This window comes from Eulemur rufifrons, chromosome 18 (assembly GCF_041146395.1).
Source record: "Eulemur rufifrons isolate Redbay chromosome 18, OSU_ERuf_1, whole genome shotgun sequence".
In the NCBI taxonomy this organism is placed as follows: Eukaryota; Metazoa; Chordata; class Mammalia; order Primates; family Lemuridae; genus Eulemur; species Eulemur rufifrons.
In genome coordinates this window covers 68,184,064-68,203,976 of record NC_091000.1, presented here as the reverse complement: position 1 = coordinate 68,203,976, position 19,913 = coordinate 68,184,064, and the positions used below count along the sequence as shown (strand labels likewise).

Genomic DNA, 19,913 nt, shown 5'->3' with positions numbered 1-19,913 from the left:
AAGGAATAATGAGGCCGCCTACTGCCAGAGTGCCAGAGCTGGGGGGTGCCCCCTGCCCCGAAATGTACAGAATCATGCAAAGGTCGTGGAGACGGGAAACGCCGGAGGTCTGACTGCGACTTCTACTCTATTGAAAAAAACCATTTTTGCTGTATTCTCGTATAAAGGAAGGAAATTTAACTACGTGAAGGAAAGACAGAATGAGTTGCTGTCTGCCTGAGCTATCTTTCAACTGCAAGGACCACGAAATAAGCTCTGGACTCATCTCTTCACTGTGGCTTATGCAGAAGGTAGAAACAGGACGAATTACTTGGCACTTAATTGCTTTTTTTTTCTTAAACACACAATACCTTGGCATTTTCTTATGGGAACCCAGTAGCTGCCAGGCTTGGCTTGCGTTATAGAAATGCAGTAGAATGAATCAAAGAGAGAACGTGTGAAGATGCTACTGTCAGCTTGAGCACGGGAAACGGGGAAAGGACAGAAGTCTGCGAGCTGCTGGCCTGTCCCCCACAGTCCCCCCGGCACCACGGGGGCTAAAACATCAGCCTTTGCACATCCGCCTCGGCGGGAACGGCCTCTCTGAAGCGGTCGTCATGCTGACTTCCAGGTTTAGCCTCACGGCTGAGTGACTGCCGCACTCACAATTTATATTTTACAAAAGCATGTGCATTAGAAATGCTAATGACATTCCTATAAAAAGCTCAGTGTGGCATATAAATCAAGATAAGCTCTTCAATAAGTCACAAACAATGTTAGGAAAATGACCTGACTGCAGCTGAGTGATGCCATCACATGGAGGCATGTCCTTTGTCACGCTACCATCGTAGTGACCATACCGGCTGTGTGGCATCCGTGAACCACCACCCAGCAACAGCACCAGGGAGGACTTAGCCTCACGTTACACACTAAAACAAAAGCCGCTACGCACCGGTCAGTCGCGGCCTTCAGGGAGGTGCGGACTGACGGCAGACGCAGTGACGGCCGGCTGTGCTGTGTCCCCACCTGGCCCGGCGCCCAGCACAGAGCGGGCTCCCAGACACGCTGCGATCTAGCCGGCTGGGCTTTCTCTCCGTGAGCCCTCCTTTGGATTAGTGACATCAACTTCTCAGGCCAGTAAAGGACAAGGCTCTTTCCACTTCCTTTTTGATTTTGAAACAGCTGTGTGACGAAGCCTCGCGGAGGCGCTGGCAGCACCGATCAGGCTGAAGCGGCCCGAGCGATCTGCTTACCCTCCCACTTCCCAGCCGCCGCCACATTTCCTGGACTCTGAAAAGCTCCGGGAGGGAGCCCGGGGTCAAGTTCTCACCTAACTCTCAGGTGCCTCGGGGTCAGGGCGAAGCGGCCATCTTGGCTGTGGGTCAGGAACCCCACGTGCCCAGCACGCTGCGCACCTGGTCCAGGAGCCAGGGCGGGCTGCGCGGCAGCCAGGGGCTCAGCTCCGAGTCCTGAGAAGAAACGCCCGTGGGCGCCTCCCGTCACTCACCTTATCACCGTGGGGGTGATCTCTGCACAGAAGAACACGCTGAGGCTCCCCACCGCGTGGGAGGCAAACATGCCCACGATGGAAAACGCGATGGAGAATTTGTCCTTGACACTGTCACTCATCCCTGAGGGAGAATGGGAAGAAGGGGCAGTGAGCGTGAGCAGAGGGAGAGAGGAAGCCAGGCCGGGTGGGAGGGAGGCCTGGGGCTACACCGAGCCGAGGGGCTCCGTCCTCCCCACTGCCTGGCTTGCAGCGCGTTTGGGTGTGCAGGTCCCTGGGGGGACTGGCAGCACCTCCGGGGCTGGGAGCCCACAGCCCCCCGGCACAAGGCGTTGTTGGGCTCCTGCCAGGCCCTCGTGTGTCGCGCATGCCCGAGCTCACAGCAGCCCCTGGGAGAGCTCCTCAGCCGCGGCCATGCCTGGCAGGAAGGCAGGCTGGCGTCCCCCGGGCCACAGCACATCCCTTTGCCTGGCCTCCGTGCTTGCTCCAGAGAGCCCCAGCTGCTTTAGCCTCAGGTTTGAGCAGTCCAGCACGGGGACAGGGTATCTGAGTCTGTGTTGATTTGAGGAACAAAAATCTCAAAAGCCCAAACAGAAGAATTTACGGGCCTGGAGGGAAAGTGCTCCACTGTCCAGCACCTTGTCAATGGCGCAAGGGCGCGACCTCGCAAGAAGGCGGCGTCTGGCGCAGTGCACAGGCATGCCATTGGGCCATTCAGCTGGGGCGCCGCTCAGCTCCCCCGGGGGCACGGGGACGGGCTTGGGGCAGGCCAGGCAGGTGTCACAGCAGCATGGAGGCATCGAGGTGCAGGGCAGCGGCTCTGCTGTCCCCTGAGGTCGGAGAGCAGCAAGCTGGCGAGAGTCACAGTGGGACAGCGGCTTCCCTGGCAGCCAGACAGCCAGGCCCAGCATGCCCCGGCCCTCTGATCGCGCCCAGGCACTGTCCAAGAGACAAACTGCGTCGGCGCTGGGCCAGGGCCCACGCTGACCGCTGGTGCCAGGGAAGGGGTGAAGGCATGCGAGCCAGGCTGTGCAGAGCGGGAAACACCAGGCGCCCCTTCTAGGGGCAAGAGGGAGTCAGGGAATACAAACGTATCCTTATAGTGTCCAACCTACGGCCAACTTCAGCTGCAATTCTGGGAGGGCAAGGAGGGGAGGAGAGAGAGGAGATGGAAACCACAAGTCTGTGAGTCTTTGTGAACACGCCCGCGGGGACGCAGTACGCGCTGGGACGCACAGGCTGTGTGGGGACCCACCTGAGTCTGGGTGCTGGCTGTACTTCCCGATCACTGGGCCCGCGGAAACATGGCACGACACAGGGAGAGAAGGCGAGAGGGGAGAGAGCACGTTAGGTATGGAGTTATTACAGCCTGTTCCCACGTGACTTGTTTCCAAGCAAACTCCCTTCCGTGTCTGGGTTGGCGCCAGCCGCCTGGGCAGTGGAATTCACACTGGACTAAACAAAGATCTTTTTGTTAGGAAGGGAGGCCTAAAACCCTTCTGGCCTCAGAGCCTGGGGAGAAAATGGAACCCTTCACAACAGAGACCCCAGCAGATCCAAACGGTACAAATTTCCTTGCACACAAAGCTATTCGAGGGTCACCGCTGGTCTGCGCTTAGGGAGCCCTGCAGGGTGGCCCCAGCAGGCGGCGTCTCTGCCCACCCCGGCTCTGGTCCTCGCAGCCACTGCCGTGTGCCCAGGGTTCTGTGGGGCTCCTGCTCGGGGCCTAGGAGGGTGCTGGTGACCCCAGCGCCGAGGCACCCTGCCCACCAGGGGCTCAGGGGTGGTGAGAAACAGACACCGTTTCTGTTATTGGCTACAGCTGAACGTCTCCCGGCAAGGTGTGGAATGCATAAGAACTTTGCCCAAGCTAGAAAAATTGTTCCCGAGTTTGAAACTAGCTATTCTATGATCCCGTCTGCATAGAAAGGCTGCTGTGGTCTGGGCTGTGACAGGACATTCATCAGTCTGGGGCTGACGGCCGGGGTTCACTTTCTCCGTGAAGGAGGGGAGGGCCCGGTGGCTTCGCTTTCCCCGCATCGTCCTGGGACCCTGCCTGGGCAGGGAAGGTGGCCCAGGGGTCCTGCTCGCTCGTGCTGTGCTCTGGGCCAGCCCGCAGACGCCACGGTGGCTTTCCACACACAAAGGCGGGGGTCTGTCGGTGAGGAGCTACACGGAGCATGCCGGGGGGCTAGACGGACCCTCTAGTTTTGCCTTAGGTTATTTTTAACCCTCACGGAGAAATTCTTTGGTCCGAGAGAGGCTGGTGAACTCGGGACCATCTGCTGAAGAGCAGTGTTCCAATGTGAGGGCGTCAGAACAGAGCTATTTCCCTCTTAACGTCACACGCAAGAAACAGTCCTTTGTTTTTCTTTGTCATGCGATGAATCACACGGAAATAGTCTGCCATCAGCAAAGTCAGGCCCACCAGGGCTCCGGGGAGTCAGGTGCAGCGGGGCAGGTGGGGGGGGAGGGGGCAGGCTGCACAGACGCTCTAGTTCAAGCCTGGTCCTCCCCAAGGCACTTGGTCCTCCCCAAGGCACTTTCTGCGAGCTGCTGATCTCGGAACGACCACTCGAGTCTCACCAGCCCTTTCAAACACCCTGCGGGGTTCGCCAGCTCCCCTCCCCGGCACCCGGCCACTCACGGTTGAGGAGCCCGAGCTGCAGGAGCGAGGCCAGGGCGGTGAGGATCATGAAGAGCAGCAGCCCGCCCCTGCGCCCCAGGAACCTGACCACCACGCACATGGCCAGGCAGGACGCCAGCGCGATGCTGGCCACGGTGTAGTAGTCGGCGTAGAAGTTCTCCAGGAGCGGCACTTTCACCTCATGGCCCATCATGCTCCTGGCGAAGCAGTGGTGGATCCCGAACCCCGTCAGCCTGTGGAGACACACGGAGAGGGCGGTGGGTGGGCTGCGCCGACTGGAGGGCCGCCCACCTCCTGGGGGCTCCCTGTGCCGGGTGACCAGGACACAGAGCAGCAGCTCAACGTGCCACAGAAACGCAAGCCGTTACCATGCACCGACCCGCCACAGGGCAAAACGCAAGAGAGAAGGCGTCAGAGAAGCGTGAGGCGCACGGCCCTCGTGGGGTCCACCTTCACGCTCTTCCGCCGTCGCCTTAGCAGAAAGGTGTGGGCACAAGAGTGATGGGGTCTTTTATCCAAATTCGACCTGTCACGGGAATCTAACATGTAAGATGAAGCACTCTCCATGTGCTCACTCAACCCCACGGCAGCACCGTGACAGCCACCGGCACAGCCATGTCACAGCCACGTCACAGATGGGCAGAAAGGCGTAGAGGGGCTCGAGGTTCTCAGTGGGTAAGTGACACCCGCGAAGACATGCAGCCTGTCTGGACCTCTGCCTCTCCGTCGGGCACTCAGGCTCTGGAAGGCTGGCGACCCCTCCAGAGAACCACGCGCTCCGCCCACGCCTGCCACCCTCGCCAGCGCGGCCTGCCAACGCCAGGCAGGAGTCAGGCCACTTGGTCTTCAGGAAACTTCGTCTCCGTTCTTAACTTCTCCCTGCGCCCTCCCCCTTCCCTGGGCCAAGCCTCTTCACTGCCCCACAGGAGCAGATAAACCTGCTGGGAACATGTGTCCACTCTGGAAAGCAGGACGGAAAATGTGCCCGAGCACGCGCTGGGAGGCTGCTGGTCCCCCGCCCGCGGGCATCTCCTGTCTGCAGGGTCCTGTCGGGGTGGCCGCGTGTGACGCCCTGGCTGTGCTGAGCGTGCTTGTTACGTCCCTGCTGGTGCACATCCCAGAGCTAAGAATTCCTCTCTGTGCCCTTTCGTGCTTCAGGGAAATCTAAGTACTTTTCATCCAACCTTGAGGATACATCAAGGTCAGCTGCAGCAGAGCCCGCCCTGCAGGAGGAAGCCGCCCCTCTGCCGGACGGGCGCCTCTCCACTGGGGAAGCACTCGGCACGGCCCCGCAACGCAGTGAGGACTCCACTCGGGGAGCCTGCGAGGGTCCAGATGAACCCCTCTTCCTCCCGGCCTGCTGAGACTGCAGGTCAGTTTCTACCTTTTTGTTCTGGTAGAAATGAAGCACTCTGACCTCAACAGGTAATTTGAAGATAGCAAAACCAGAGAGATTGATTCCCTCTGCCCCCGACAGGAGTCGTCCAAACGGAAACCTGCCGTCTTGTCTATGTCAGATCTTTGTGTCTGGAGCAGCCATTCAACTCCTAATCGTGCCCTCAGCCCAGCCAGTGTCTGCCCGTGCCCCAGCCTCGCGGGTGGGGAGGCAGGGCTGGGGGCCTGGGCCTGGCCCCCGTGCGGCTGTGGGGCCTGGGTCTCCTCATCTGTAGGGTGAGGCTGCACATTAGATCCAGGCCCTTCTATCACTTTGGCAGTAGAACCCTTTGCACCCATCCCAGATGCAATTCAGTCTGGAACCCCAACAGGAAGAGCTGATTACGTGGAGCAGCTTTGACAGAAACGGCCTCTCTCTTTACCTGGCAGTGGCCCTGAGACCTTCCACGAACACGTGCAATACCCCCGTGACCTCAACCCCAAGTGAGGGTAAAATCCCTTCCCTCCCCCACCTAGATGACTCCTGACCCTGGTCCACCTTGCGCCGTCAGGGAGGGCCAGGGTTATTGAGCTGTGAGACAGGAGCCACCTTCCAGACACACACTGAGCCCGTGACAGGGGCTGCCAAGGAGCTGCATGAGCGATGCCGCCCTGCAGGGCCCAGCAGGCCGCGTGACTGTGAGCAGCAGCAGGGGAGGGGCTTCTCGAGGACAGGGGCTCACCATCGGGTTCAGGCAGAGCCACTGCAGCCTGACCCACCACAACCCGAGACTGTCCTGGGGTCAGGCCTCTGGCCAGGCTGGGCTGCGGGTCTAGGGGGACAGGGCCTGCTGCAGGCAGAGGGCACAGCTACTCTGCAGCCTGGGTTGAGGGGCCGGCCGAGGCCTGTGGGCCTCAAATCCCCTCTCCCCAGGTAGGGCCTGCAAATTCCCACCTTGGAGCCTCCTCCCACTGTGCACCCGAGATGGTACAGGCATGGGTATCTTGGCTCCCTCTGGACTAAGTGAGAGGCACGTGGTGAGGAGGCCCTGTGCACGGGGCGTGCTCAGGCTGGGGTACACGAGACCATTGAGAGCCGCTCTCCTGACATGCAGAGAGGGTCTCCTTCCAAGGAGGTCTCTGTGTGACCCAGCTTGGCCTCCTGCCTTCTTCCTGCCCTTGCACTTGGGGCGTTCCTGCCCTGTGCAGCTCCCAGGCCAGGTGGCCAGCCGCTGCCCTGGGCTGGGGTGCCTGACCAGGGGTGCCAGCTGCTGAGGCTTCCTGGAGGGGGCCGATATCTCTAAGCCCACGTCCCCCTGCAGACCCACCGTTAGGAAGTTCCGACAGGGTCTATCACCCTCCCAGGGCCCTGCCCAGGCTGTGATTCCAAGTCCAGCTGTGGGGGGAGCGGGGCCTGTGGCCTCCCTGCTGCCTGCCCTTCCCGCCCTGCACCCCGCCAGCACGTGGCCCCCCAACTCACGAGTTCACACACAGGACCACGATGTTCTTCCACAGGTTCCGCGTCCCCACCACCTTCACGATGCAGACCTTCTTGGGCCTCCGGGACAGCTCCTTCTCCAGCTCTGCAGAGAAATAGAGCCGTGAGCCCGGGCAGGCGCAGCCACAGGCCTGGCTCCCCGACTCAGGCACCACGGAAAGGGGAGAAAGTCTTTTTTTTTTTTCCTTTAAGCCAGGGGACAGGGTCTGGGTTTCCAGGACAGAAATGTGCTCACAGGAGCCCGGCTCTGCGGTTCAGGTTCCCTACGATCCGGGGAGGGAGCTGAGGCACAGCGTCGCGGCAGTTTGCATCGCAAACCCTTGTTTTGGAACCAGGCAGGGTACACACAAATAAACAAACGGGGTAGACTCATTTCACTCTTGTCTGAGTGCAGAGCTAAATGATATTCCAGGTTCCTGAGGCCTGAGTAGGCCCCGGGCAAATCTAAACAAGCCTTCCTTTCCTTACAGAGTCTGCGCCCGTGTGGGAGAGCGGGTCTCTGATGTGTCCCTGAACCCTGCGGGGCAGGACTTACCCAGCCTGCAGCCACTTCTGATGGAACTGTCCTTAGAGCACATGAATCTTTGACAGACAGTAAGTAAATGAGTATGTACACGTATATACACACATATACACACATTCACATGTGTGTGTATATATACGAATGTTTTAGTTAACAGTCAAAAGTATCTGGGAGCAGAACCAGACAGACAATGTTCTGGCTCCAAGGGACGTGCCCAGCTGTGAAGTTGTGAGACCAAGTTTCTTATAAGGCTCAGACCAGCTCTGAAAGCCGCTCTGAGCGGAGTCCAGCAGCACTCCGGTGTCGCGGTAACCAGGCCAAGGAATGTACGGAAGTGCTGGTGTGGATTTGACAATTTCACAGGGAAGATCAAAACAAGGAAAGGCCCAGCCTCCAGCAGCTGTCTGCCTGCACATCTGGGACAGGAAGGCCACACTCTCAGCCCAGTCCCCTCCAGTCCCCTCTGTCCTCCTAGCCTGGCGTGTCCTCGTAGAATAATCCCTGACTGAAGAGTTAAAGAAAAAGGAGGGCCAGGCACGGTGGCTCACGCCTGCAATCCTAGTAATTTGGGAGGCCAAGGCGGGAGGATCGTCTGAGGCCAGGAGTTTGAGACCAGCCTGAGCAACATAGTGAGACCCTGTCTCCACCAATAAATAAATAAATAAATAAATAAATAATTGAGAACTCTTCAAGACTGTCAAGTCATGAGAAACGGGAGAGGCCAGGGAGAGTGAGGACTGACGCAGTCCTGGAGGGGCCCAGGCTGGGGAGAGTCATTCACAGGGTGCCCGTAAGGGCTGGAGTTTGGTTCGGAGCAGTGTTCCAGCGTCAGTTTCTTAGTTTTGACAAACATATGGCGGTGATATCAGATGTTAATGGGAGACACTGAGTGAGAGGCACATGGAAATTCTGTGTGATCTCAGCAACTTTCCTGTAAATCTAAAATTATTCTAAGATAAGATATTTATTTAAAATAAAAAAGCGGTGGCAGTGGGGAGCCTCGGCCTGCTGAGGAAGCCGTGAGTTCTTGGAGCCGTCCAGTGGCCTGGGGGGCTCCTGCCCCGGTGGCGGGGGCTGCGCAGCTCCCTCCCCCACCCCCTTCCTGCGATCCAATGGCAGGGGGGCCACAAACCTCACTCCTTATGGTTTGAAGGAAACACATGTTGCTTAACAACAGGGGTTTAGGAATTTTTTATTTAAACACAATTTTTTTGGACTCAGTATCACCAGCCAGGCCATAAAAGGGAGAAGGAAACCTTTCCTTTGTCTGAGTGACACTGTGCCTCCTGAGTTTCCAGAACTTTTCTGCCTTCCCATATTTCGGTGCAAGACTGAGGTCTCTGTGCGAGCCGGCGTGCTGGCATTCTGTCGGTCCACGGACCCTCTCAGGGCCTCTGAGGTCTCGTGGCCTCGAATTCCCTTCAGCAAAAGTAGGCTGATTTGACTTAGACATGTCTGTCTATGGTTAAAAGGACTAAATATTCTTAAGGACTTTGGAAATATTATGGTTAACAGAAAATCCTGGATACAATGATCTGAGTATTTTCCCTGTTATAAAACTAATCAGAAAGCAATTATAATAGCCACCCTTTCTCACCATGGAAATTTTCCAAGAAGAAAATTTAAATGTCCATTAGCCTATTTATGTAAGTTTAATGTCATTTTTTTTTTTAAAAAGAGGCTCAAATTTAACTTCTAATACTTATTGCATGTGAAATGTGATGTTAAAGAAGCTATAGCAATCGCATGATGACTTGAGTTTTTAAAATAACATTAAACCCTAGAGCCCAGTCTAAAGAATTGACTGCAGTCTACAGAGGTAACTGCATTATTCTAAATGGAATGAAATTAACCTTTCCAGGCCTATTGATAGGTTCTCAGGGACTCTGTTACTCACGTCACCAGCCCAGGACAACACCATGAAACTCCCGCAGCCCCAAGTCTGCTCCTGGATACATACAGTTGCCTCCTACAACAAGCTCTGCCTTGCAAGAAACATGATTTTGAGACCCCCTAAGGCAACTGAATCCAAGAGGCCTTTTTGCATCTCAAGTGGTCCCATGGAAATCTAGGGAGTTTTCTAAACTCCCCGTACATGGAAATGAAAGGAGCGACGGGGAGCCGGGCGGGTTGACCAGACCCGGGTCCCGGGACGACACCGCTGAGCACATCCGCCTCCCACGTCCCTTCCCAGATGCTTCAGCCCTCTTGACTCACAGCCGTTAGAAAAATTTCTGACCAGAAAACAAATAGAGCCTACTTAATGTTGATGGGCCAGGTATGTCTGACTCCGCCCTGGGCCCTGCTCCTTTGCATTTGCACGGATCCCTGTGGGGTCGGCCAAGGTCTGGGTGCCGTGGGGGCCTGAGCAGCCCAGGTGGAACCCACTTCTTGCTGGGCCCTCAGGAAAGCTGTGGACTTGCTCGGAGCCCAGCTTCCCTTCTGGCAGGCGGGGCAAGCGTGCTGCGAGGACCAAAGAACACGGCCAGGCATCCCAGAGCGTTCGGGGCGCGCAGCGAGCATGTGTCCCTCCAGCCCCGGGCCTGGCAGACTCAACACCTGCTGGCTTCCAGCCACCGACTGGGGGAGGGAGAGCTGGCCCTGCAGACCCCCTGGAAGGGGGGCACGGCCGCTCCGTACCTGCAGATCTGGGGGTGAGAGGACAGCGGTGGGAGAAGGCAGGACCGGGACCAGGCTTGGGAGGAGCAGAGGAGACACGCAGAGGAGAATGAGTTTGCGCGAGTGGGCATGGATAACCCGGCTTTGCTGCTGCCCTCGTGGACGACACTAGCGTGTTAGGGGTGAAGCCGCAAAGCATCAGTTACAGAGATGAAAACCAAGAAAAGACAAAAAGAGGAGGAGGACAGAAAGAGAAAGAGGAGGAAGAAGAGGAGGAGGAGAGCCTCTGTCTTTGCCACAGTCGCTGAAGGCTGCCAGGAAGCAGCTCTGAGGCCCCAGGCCGTGTGCGGACGTAGGGAAGCCGCCTGTTCCAGGCAGCCCTCGCCCCCCAGGGCCACTTAGAAGGGGGCGCCTGGTCACTGGAGTAAATGTGCTTTGAAAGTGAGTGTCCACAGAGACCTTATCATAAAGTCACCTCAGACACCGGTCTTCAGAAGCTAGCCACGTTTCTGACAACCAACCCGGCACTGCCGATTTCGGGTGCTGTCCCTGGAGGTCCAGCCTCCACCTGACGGGCTGCAGCCGTGGGCGTGGCAGTTGCATGCAGAGCAGTTAGGAGCAAGGACGCTGGGCCGCCCGCCTGTGTGCAAATCTTGGTTCTACCACTTAACGAGTGGCGTGACTTTGGGCAAGGTACCTAATGCTGGGGACGTTGAGGTGGCCTGATACACAGACTCTCTTGTCACCTCAGGTTCTGAACAGATTGGCAAGACAGACTTAGGCAGGTGAGTGCAAAACCCAAGCTCCATTACGGCTGAGGGCTGGGGGAGCCCCAGGCAGCCTGAGGCAGGGGCACCTGAATCATGCAGACTCACCTTGCGTCCCGGCAACTCGGCAGCAGGCTGGCTGGGGACAGAGGACACCTGCTCCCGCACCTGGTTCCTCCCCCGGGAGAGAAAGAGGGGAGCAAGTCTGCTCTCTCTCCCCTGGGGCTGGCTTGCCACTGAGTGCTCCTTTCCCACAAAGGGGACATGGGGAATCGCTGTTCCCCAACACTCGGTCTGTCCGGGCCCCTCTTCCCCGCTTACAGTAGGGAGAACGGGGCTCTTCCTCACAAGGCTCCGATGTGGGTTAAATGCACGTAGTGTTTTCTCCCCAGGCCTGGCAGAGTCACTGCCTGATGACTTGCTGCTTGTCTTACCACAGGCTGAGCATCCCAAATCCCAAAATCCAAAATGCTCCAACGAGTATTTCCTTTGAGCATCATGTTGGTACTCAAAAAATTTTGGATTTTGGAGCATTTTAGATTTCAGATTTGGCATACTCAAGTGATAAGTATAATGCAAATATTCCAAAATCTCCAAAATCTGAAATCCTAAACACTCTTGGTCCCATGGATTTTGGATAAGGGGATACTCAACCCGTATTACTAACAGCAAGGGGCTGAGTGTGGCTCTTGTTCAGGGCGTTCTTTCTGCAGTGGGCTACCGTCTACACGGCCACATCTGGAACCAGCACGGCTCCCACTCTGGCTATCAAGGTTTCAAATCTCGGGACTTACGACAGGGGCAGGAGAGCTGTTAGTACTTGGGCACGTCATGAGATGCTAAGGCTGCAAGACGGGCAGTGTGAGAGTCACACTCAGGAACACACTCATAAAGATTTAGCGGTACATGCTACTGAGAACATCAGACATGCCCCAAGGTAAACCAAGGATAGCTTTAAAAGAGGAAAGGAAACAGAAAATTTGAGAACATCGTGTTGTCCTCCAGCATAAACCCAAGGTTAGGATGCCTTGACAGGGCCATGAGTAACTGCCCCCCACACCTACAGCCAGGCCTGAGACACTCACCCACGCAGAGGTGATGCAACTAGCAATCCTAACCCTTGCTGCCTACAGGAGCCCTGGATTCATTTCCTCCATAAACATTCATGGAAGGTTTGCCATGAGCCCTGCGGGTCTCTCTGGAGCACAGCAGTGTCCGGATCTACAGACAGAGGCTCTGCCTTGCCGGCCTGGTAACTGCAGGGCGACAGGCACTGATAAGGAGTGCACACTCCCTTGTCGCAGCCGGGACGGGGGAAGCAAGGGGAGGTGCCGCAGCTGTAACGGTGCGTGACCGGAGGGCTGACCTGGTCTCCGAGGAGCTGGCCAAGGCAACAGTGGGAGCTGAGAGGACAGGCCCCTGCAGGAGGAGGAGGAGGATGGCCGTCCTGGGAGCCAAAGGAAAGCCAGGGTGTCTGGAGAGGTAGGCAGAGATCAGACATGGTGTCCGAGGCTGCCTAGGGGGTCTGGGGGTCCATCCAAAAGGCCCTGGGAGGACACTGAAGCATTTTTAGGCAGGTGGTGATGTGATCGGATCATATCTGATCTGGATGCAGAGGGGAAGGGACTGTAGGGAGGAGGAGCAGGGCAGGGAGACCAGTTAGCAGGTCAGCGAGCGAGCAGAGAGGCCACATGGCCCAGGCCAGGCGTTGGCTGGGCAGCCCGGTGTGGCCTGGGGAGGGAGAGTCCAAGCAGGAAAGCCAGTCTGGGCCAAGGAAGCTGGGGTGACGATGCAGCCCGGTGAACAGACCTGCTGCCCGCCCCCGAGTGAGCGGCAGTTTTGCCACGATGCTCCCATCAACGCCTCTGACAGATGGGAGGTGGCAGAGAGCCAGAGGCAGATGAGGAGGGTGTGCCCTGCTCCCTCCTCCCGGGGCTCCTGGGTGGAGGTGACGCCTCTCTCCGCTGCTGAGGCTGAGTCACACGTACCAACGACCTCTCACCCAGCTCCTGCCTGGGACCTCGTCGGAATAGAAATATGCACCAGCAAAACTCATAAGCAAAGAAATAAATTACAAAAAAGATTTAATACCACTTTCCAAAAATAGGAGGGAAATGAATCAGTGTAATTAGATGGAGAAAACAAGCTTTTCCCAGACAATATTTTAATGCGAAGGCAGCAGAGTGTGATGACTTAATCAGGGAAATGCCACAAACACATTGTGCTGTAAGACTGGAGAGCATTAACCTGCCGATGACGGAGGCCTGGGGGTGCGGGGACACTATCTGGATGTCCCAAAGGAGCAAACGTGGCCCCAAGGAGAAGCCTTGATTTGATGCTCCCTCCTCCCTGTATGGCAACGTCTGTGTCCCTCTCCAAGCGCTCTCTAGTCTCGCAGAGCAGCAGTGAAGCCACGTACGCTGGACTTCGTGGGGTCAAGTCCCAGCTCAGCTGCTTAGTAGCTGTGTGGCCTCTAAGGCGGGCCACTCAGACCCTCTGTGCCTCAGTTTCCTCGTCCACAGATGGGGACAGCTATAGCACCTCTCTCATAGGACTGTCCTGAATAAATGTGTTAATACGTGTAAAGCACGTAGGATTAAATATTAAACATGGTCAATATTGGCAGATCACTCAGAGAAGGGCCCAGCACATAAAGACCATGTGAGTGTGGTGCTGTTCGCCATCACTGCCCTGGCAAAGAGCCCTTTGCTAGCACCGCCCTCAGTGCTCTTCAGGGGCCCAGACCGGGCGTGGGTCCTCCTTTGTTCCAGTGAAGCAAGAGCTGCAGGGCTCTCTGGTAGACCGTGCCCTGCCGTCCTGACTCTAGGGTGGCGGGCACAGGTCGAGGCAGGGACGACGGCCGGGCCGAGCGGCAGCAGCACTGGGGAGCCTCTGCTGACACGGGGCCCCAGTCTCCTGCATCCAGAGTCTGATGAGAAGCCGTCTAGGCCCTGTGGGCTCCCCTGATCCGCGTTGCCCACACAGCCGTGAGCAGAGACCTACAGGACGCATCCTCCCACCTCGCTCAGGCCCCGCTCTCCTGTCCTCGGAGCCAGGCTCCCTGGCCACTCTGCCTGCGGCCACTGCCCACCACCCTCCAGCCCTCAGCCCCACCGTCTCACGCCTGCTGCCGCAGTGCACGTGTCGCTGTCCGCTGTCTGCTGGGCCCCGCCTGCCTGCCAGCTCCGTGGGACCACGGCTCTGCTGTTTTCTTCTCTGCTCTAGAACAGCACCTGGCGCACAGCACGCATTTAGTAAATAGCTGTTGGCTGAGCGAGTGAATTGGGACCACAAGAATTTCCCATCATGGGGGAAAGTGAGCATGTTCTCTCTCGGACGAGGCCTGGAGATTATGTTCCCAGGGAATTGATCACAGCAATCTATTTCTGGTCTTCAGGTGAGGGCAGCGGCTCAGAGCTTGGAATGGGTCTGCCAGTGATTTTCAAAAGGAGATCTGCACACAACTTGCACCAGAATCTCTTCTAGTGCTCATTATAAATGCAAATTCTCAGAGTTTACTCCAAATCTACTAGGTTAGAATCTCTGGGTGCCAGCGAGGGGCCCAGGAATGTGGATTTCCACGACTTCCTGGCGATGCTTCTGGCGGCCAGCTTGCAAGCCCTGCATACCACTGCACGAGAATACTCGACTTCTCCTGTCCTTCGTTACCCAACAAATACATCATGGCCAGAAACAGACAACAGCAACTCTCTGGAGGTCACTCTTGGGAAAAGAGAGGTCGAGAAGGCCACCCACACCCTGAGCCAGGGCTCTGGCAGCATTTAAACCTGGCAGGCGGTCACCTTGAGGAGCGGGTGTGGGTTAGGCTCATGCCTTGCTTCTGGATTCGGACAGGCGGCGTGGGGCACCGCAGTGGGCTGGACTTGACCATGAAAGGAGTCAACACCCAGAAAGTGGAGAGAATCTCAATTCACTCCCATAGCTGGACTCTAGCTGTCACGCTGCCCTAGTGTAGAAAGTGTGGTCACAGAAGAATAGGGCCATGAGCTAGGACAGTGGTTTGCTGCAACGGAACCAGCGCAGGTGTCAGGCAGCTGCTCTGTGAATCCTCCCGGAACCCAGGATGGGCTGGTGCTCCGGCCGCCGTCAGAGTACTCACCCGGCATCACACCCTTGATGTCGCTCTCGGGGCTCATGCAGTTCTTCTGTGTGAAGTGCAGGATCAGCCTCTTTGCAGACTCAAACTGCTGCGTAGCCATCAGCCACCGCAGGGACTCGGGGAATATCCTTCAAAGACAAAAGGGAATGGGTGAATGCCTCCCAATGCCACGGGGCACGGGGACCTTTGCAGGGAGTGGGGGGTGTCAGTCTCTGCCCAGGGGCCAGGAAGGGCTCAGCATGCTCATCGGCCCAGGAAGGGGAGTAAGACTGCGCACGCTGAAACATCTCCAGTTTTCTTCTAGAAAGTGTAGAAATTGAGACTTTAAACGTGTTTAACAGAAAGTTAAACATTGCAGGTTCTCACTCATATGTGGAAGCTTAAAAAAAGTTGATCTCACAGGGGTAAAAGGGAACAGAGGAACTAGGGGCTGGGGAGGGGAGGGGAGGGGTGATGGGGAGATTGGTTAAAGGATTCAAAATCGCAGCCAGATAGGAGGAAGAACTTCCCGGGTTCACAGCATGTAGGCGGCCAGGGTGGGTGATGATCTAGTTCCAAGTTTCGAATAGCTGGAAGTGGGGTATGGAGAGTGCCCAGCACAAAGAAGTGATACACGTTTGAGATGCTGGGTGTGTCACTGCCCTGATCTGATCGCTGCCTTGTACATATGGAAACATCACTATGCACCCCACGAACATCTGCAATTATTAGTGTTGTTTGGCAATTACAAAGTAAAAATAATAAAAATTTAAAAAATTGGCAGCTATGAGCAACAATCTACCAACTGTGTTAAGAAATCAATGTACTCCTTTCAAAATAACCATGGACTTCTAAAGCATGTATAAATAGTTCACTGAAGGCTGCTGTTTTTGTTGTCTTTTGTCACCAAAACAATAGTAATAGAATTATTTCAAGTGTGAAAAATGACCGCTGATCCGGTCGACCTGGACTCACTTTCCGTCTTTGAACACTTTCAGGCTCACCCTCGCGGGGCTTCCCTCTGAATGATTCCCATTGTGCTGCTAACTGCGCGTCACTTCCCCGAGAGGACACCACAACACAGCGGCTTTCAGCAATGGCATTTGTTTTTTTTTAAATAAAATCTCGTGAGGAGCCCCAATAGAAAAATAAGTCTAGTGTTTTATTATCAATTCATTTTGTAAATTTACATTTATGACAGTATTTACAAGTCACTCAAGAGAACAACGTGACGGTTAGGAGCGGCGGTTAGCGCACTGTCAGTGCCCGAGTAGTCGGTGTGTTAGCCTTGGTGGGGAAAGGGTCCCTGTCGTCACTCCCCGGCTCTGCTGAGCAGCCCAAACAGGCACAAGGGTAGCCGTGACCATGTGCCAATAACACCGTATTGCCAGACAGGCAGCAGAGCCCTGACCAGGAGAGACAAAGTGGAAATCAAAGTCTGGGTGACCGTCCTAGCCTCCTGTAGCCCTTAGCGTTCCAGTGACATCTGGATCTTATTTTGGTTATATGGGAGCAAGAAAATCATGATCGACACTGGTAAGAAGTTATTGCTCACTACCTAACATCTGCCTTGCTGGCCCAGGACGGTCTTTTAACCAAGTGAGTCCACAGATAGCAAAAGTATTAGTGGTGCTACAGTCTGCATGCTGCCCGCCCCATATGTTGGAACCTAATCCCCAGTGTGACAGTATATTAAGAGGCAGGGCCTTGAGGTGACTCAGTCCTGAGGACGGGATTAGTGCTCTTATGTAGGAGGTTGGAGGGGCTGCCCTGCTCCTTCCACCGTGTGAGCACACGTAGAAGGCACCGCCTACAAGGAATGGGCCCTCATTAGACACTGAATCTGCGACACCTTGATCTTGGACTTCCTAGCCTCCCCAACTGTGAGCAATAAATATCTATTATTGGCCGGGCACGGTGGCTAATGCCTGTAATCCTAGCACTCTGGGAGGCTGAGGCAGGAGGATCTCTTGAGCTCAGGAGTTCAAGACCAGCCTGAGCAAGAGCGAGACCTTGTCTCCACTAAAAATAAATAAATAAATAAATAAAAATGTCTATTATTTATAAGTTACCCAGTCTATGGTATTTTGTTATAGCAGCAGGAACAGACCGAAACAAGAGGTAAATCTTTATTTCAAAGTCACATCACTAGTGATATCTAATAACTACTGCTTTTTCCTTACCCATCTGAACAAAACTCAGGTTTCTACTTGCCTATACTGCATTTTACAGAAAGAGCTGGGCAGGTTCCCACTGAACTTGGTGGTACAAATTCAGATGGTCCGATCTGAATGTCAGCTCCCTCTGGGAGACGTGGGGGACTTCTGGGAGAGCTGGCATCCCTCCTCCTGCGCAGCGGTGTGGAGGCCCAGGAGGCCTGTGCGGCGTGGACGGAGGACTCGGCCGTCTCACGTGGGCGCCCCGGCCGGGGAGCCACAACATGCGCCTCAAATTGCAGGCACTGATTTTTTAAAAAATAATCAATGTTTGTTTTACTGGCCTCTAGCAATGAAAAACTAATTTTGAATAATATAATTCAAGCAAGCAGAAACACTCAGATACAAGGTAACAGATATTGTATAGATATTCACATTTTGCCATATTTCTTATCAGATCTTTGCTTTATAATGAAATAACCATTCATATTAAATGCCAACCCCCTATAGTTTAAGTTCTCATCTATATTATTTCCATCTTTCTGATGTATTTGTATTTAGTGTCTTTTTCTAATTTCTTAAGATCAATGTATATCATTAACATTAATTTTTCTCATATATGTATTCAAGACTTCAACATTTCATCTAAATATTATTTTAGCCATATCTGTGATTTGATTCTAAATATTTTATAATTTCTATTAGATTTTTTTCCCTTACCTATGGAAAAAATATAAATATATATAATCTGACAGCCCATGTGATTTTGTAGTTGGTCTCTGAAGTGCTTAAAATACAGTATACAACATGTGGAGGTTTGTGTCCTGTCAAAAAATTTTAAAATTATTTATATCGAATGTTGATGGAACTCCACGGCAGGAAACAGAGTTTGAGAATTAGGACCATGAATGGAGAGTAAGGACTGGAGAACAAAGGTGGGGCCGGGGGGAGCACCTTCCAGTGCCGGGACCGGGATCCCAGCAGCGGTGCCCGGGGCTGAGGGCACGGCGGTGGCACAGGGAACACGGCGTTCTCACTGCCGAGCTTTCCCACAGGGCGGGACGTCTGAGGCCTGGGTGGGAGGTGAGTGACAGCTCAGGGGACATGCAGAGCGACTCAGTTGGAGTAGTGTCCCTTTGTCTTCAAGGTGAGACCTGCGCTATGCAGACCAGGCGGACGTTTTTGTTACGGGAATCCCAGCGAGGGCGCAACTCCGCAGCTCCTGCTCCCCCTGGACGCGGAGCCCTCAGGAGAAGATTCTCTCCGCGCCCAGGTTTCAAAGCCACAGGCAGAGACCAGAGCGGCGGCGAATGGGCGGACAGGCCTCCGGGACGCTGCCCGCTCCCTGAGTGGACACTCACTCTCTAGCTCGTCATGTCACCGCCAGTCGGGTCTAAAGATGGCAGAGTTTGGATAGCAAACGGCTGACAACAAATGAACACCCCATGAGAAGTGACCACAGCAAGTGCCGTTCTAGCACAGCTTCAGCCCAGGCTTCAGGAAGGCGCTGTCTACAAAGGCACGGTCTGACCCTAGGATTGAAGAAGAGGGTGTGGGCCTCTTCTGGAGCTCCAGCTCTCCCTGGGTCACCGAATTAATTTTTTCTCATAGGTACTGAGCGTTATCACTACAAATCCATCTCAAACGGATACACTGCTGACCTCATGTCTTGTACAGGGAGATACACAGAGCACACACACACGCCCAGACTTAGGAGCTATCTGGATGGATGTGCAGTCTGGGGCACGCAGGGGGAGACCCTGGGCAGGCGGTCCAGGCTGGTCGGGGACACTGTGGAGAGGTGGCGCTCTGCCCAGCTGTTCTAGAAGATGAGCGGCGGAGGGGTCAGGCCTACGTGTTGTGTTCAGAGAGCTGCCTGCTGGTACCCCAGAATGCCGGGGACAGGATGAGAAGAGAAGAGAAGGGGAGGGGAGAGAGGCAGGCCCAGGCGGCGGGGGGTCCCCAGTGTTATGGAATCGGAGGAGAGCAGCCATGGGGCGGGGTGGACTGAAGCACAGAAACAGCTCTCCAGCGGAGCGGGGCACGAGATGTCGGGCTACCCTCGTCGCCACACGGCTTTGTCTCCCACGGCAGGCGGCACTGCAAACCTTCCCGCAACAGGGCTTATGGTCAGCGGGCACTGTTCTACCAGTCTCCCGCGTTTCCTTCTCTCAAGCTCGTTACGTGGTAGCACTGTTATTAAAATCGGGCAAAGAGAGTTCCAGCACACTGCTCAGGATCACACAGCTATTGCACGGTGGAGAGGGGACCTGAACCCAGCCTAACCCCCGGGTCCTCAGCCTCCGTGGACACGGCAGAGCAGCAAGCCCAAATTCCTAGGTGGCGCTCGGGGACTGGCGTTGGGAGCACTGCTCCAGCGGTGCCTCCTCAGGCATCCAGAACCACAGGCCCAAAGGTGCTTGCAGGGAATACTTAAATTTACGTCCTCTCCACAAACTTAAATTTGCTGCAGAGTCATAACAAACTCGTTGGGCTGTTGGCCTATAAGTGAGCCCAGAGAGGGTTGTTTTAGTTTGGATAATATGCAGTATGGCTGCATTATGGGAGCCTAATGAAATATCTCCTGACAAGTACATAATGTAATAATGCCATGCAAATTAAAAAGCCAGGCGGTGGCCCAGGACCTCAGAAGAATGGAGCTGAACCTCAGAGAAATTGATTATTTTTAACAAAAAATCAGAAAGCACAGGAGGTAGCTGGAGGCCAGGTCTGCCTGGTGCACT

The 19,913-nt window shown here is 55.2% G+C and overlaps 1 protein-coding gene across 2 annotated transcripts in view; it reads right to left on the bottom strand.

Annotated features, from left to right (window-relative positions):
• The window catches only part of SLC22A23 (solute carrier family 22 member 23), a 164,576-nt gene that overhangs the window by 13,130 nt on the left and 131,533 nt on the right, over positions 1 to 19,913 (bottom strand). Inside the window, exons 5-10 of one of the 2 annotated variants that reach the window (XM_069493639.1) lie at positions 15,035 to 15,162; positions 6,988 to 7,090; positions 4,134 to 4,366; positions 2,742 to 2,774; positions 2,598 to 2,621; positions 1,487 to 1,610 (exon numbers count right to left, since the gene is read on the bottom strand). In XM_069493639.1, the coding sequence (XP_069349740.1) occupies positions 1,487 to 1,610; positions 2,598 to 2,621; positions 2,742 to 2,774; positions 4,134 to 4,366; positions 6,988 to 7,090; positions 15,035 to 15,162 (645 nt within the window). The remainder of the gene's footprint in view (positions 1 to 1,486; positions 1,611 to 2,597; positions 2,622 to 2,741; positions 2,775 to 4,133; positions 4,367 to 6,987; positions 7,091 to 15,034; positions 15,163 to 19,913) is intronic. The other variant, XM_069493640.1, reaches the window with a different exon arrangement.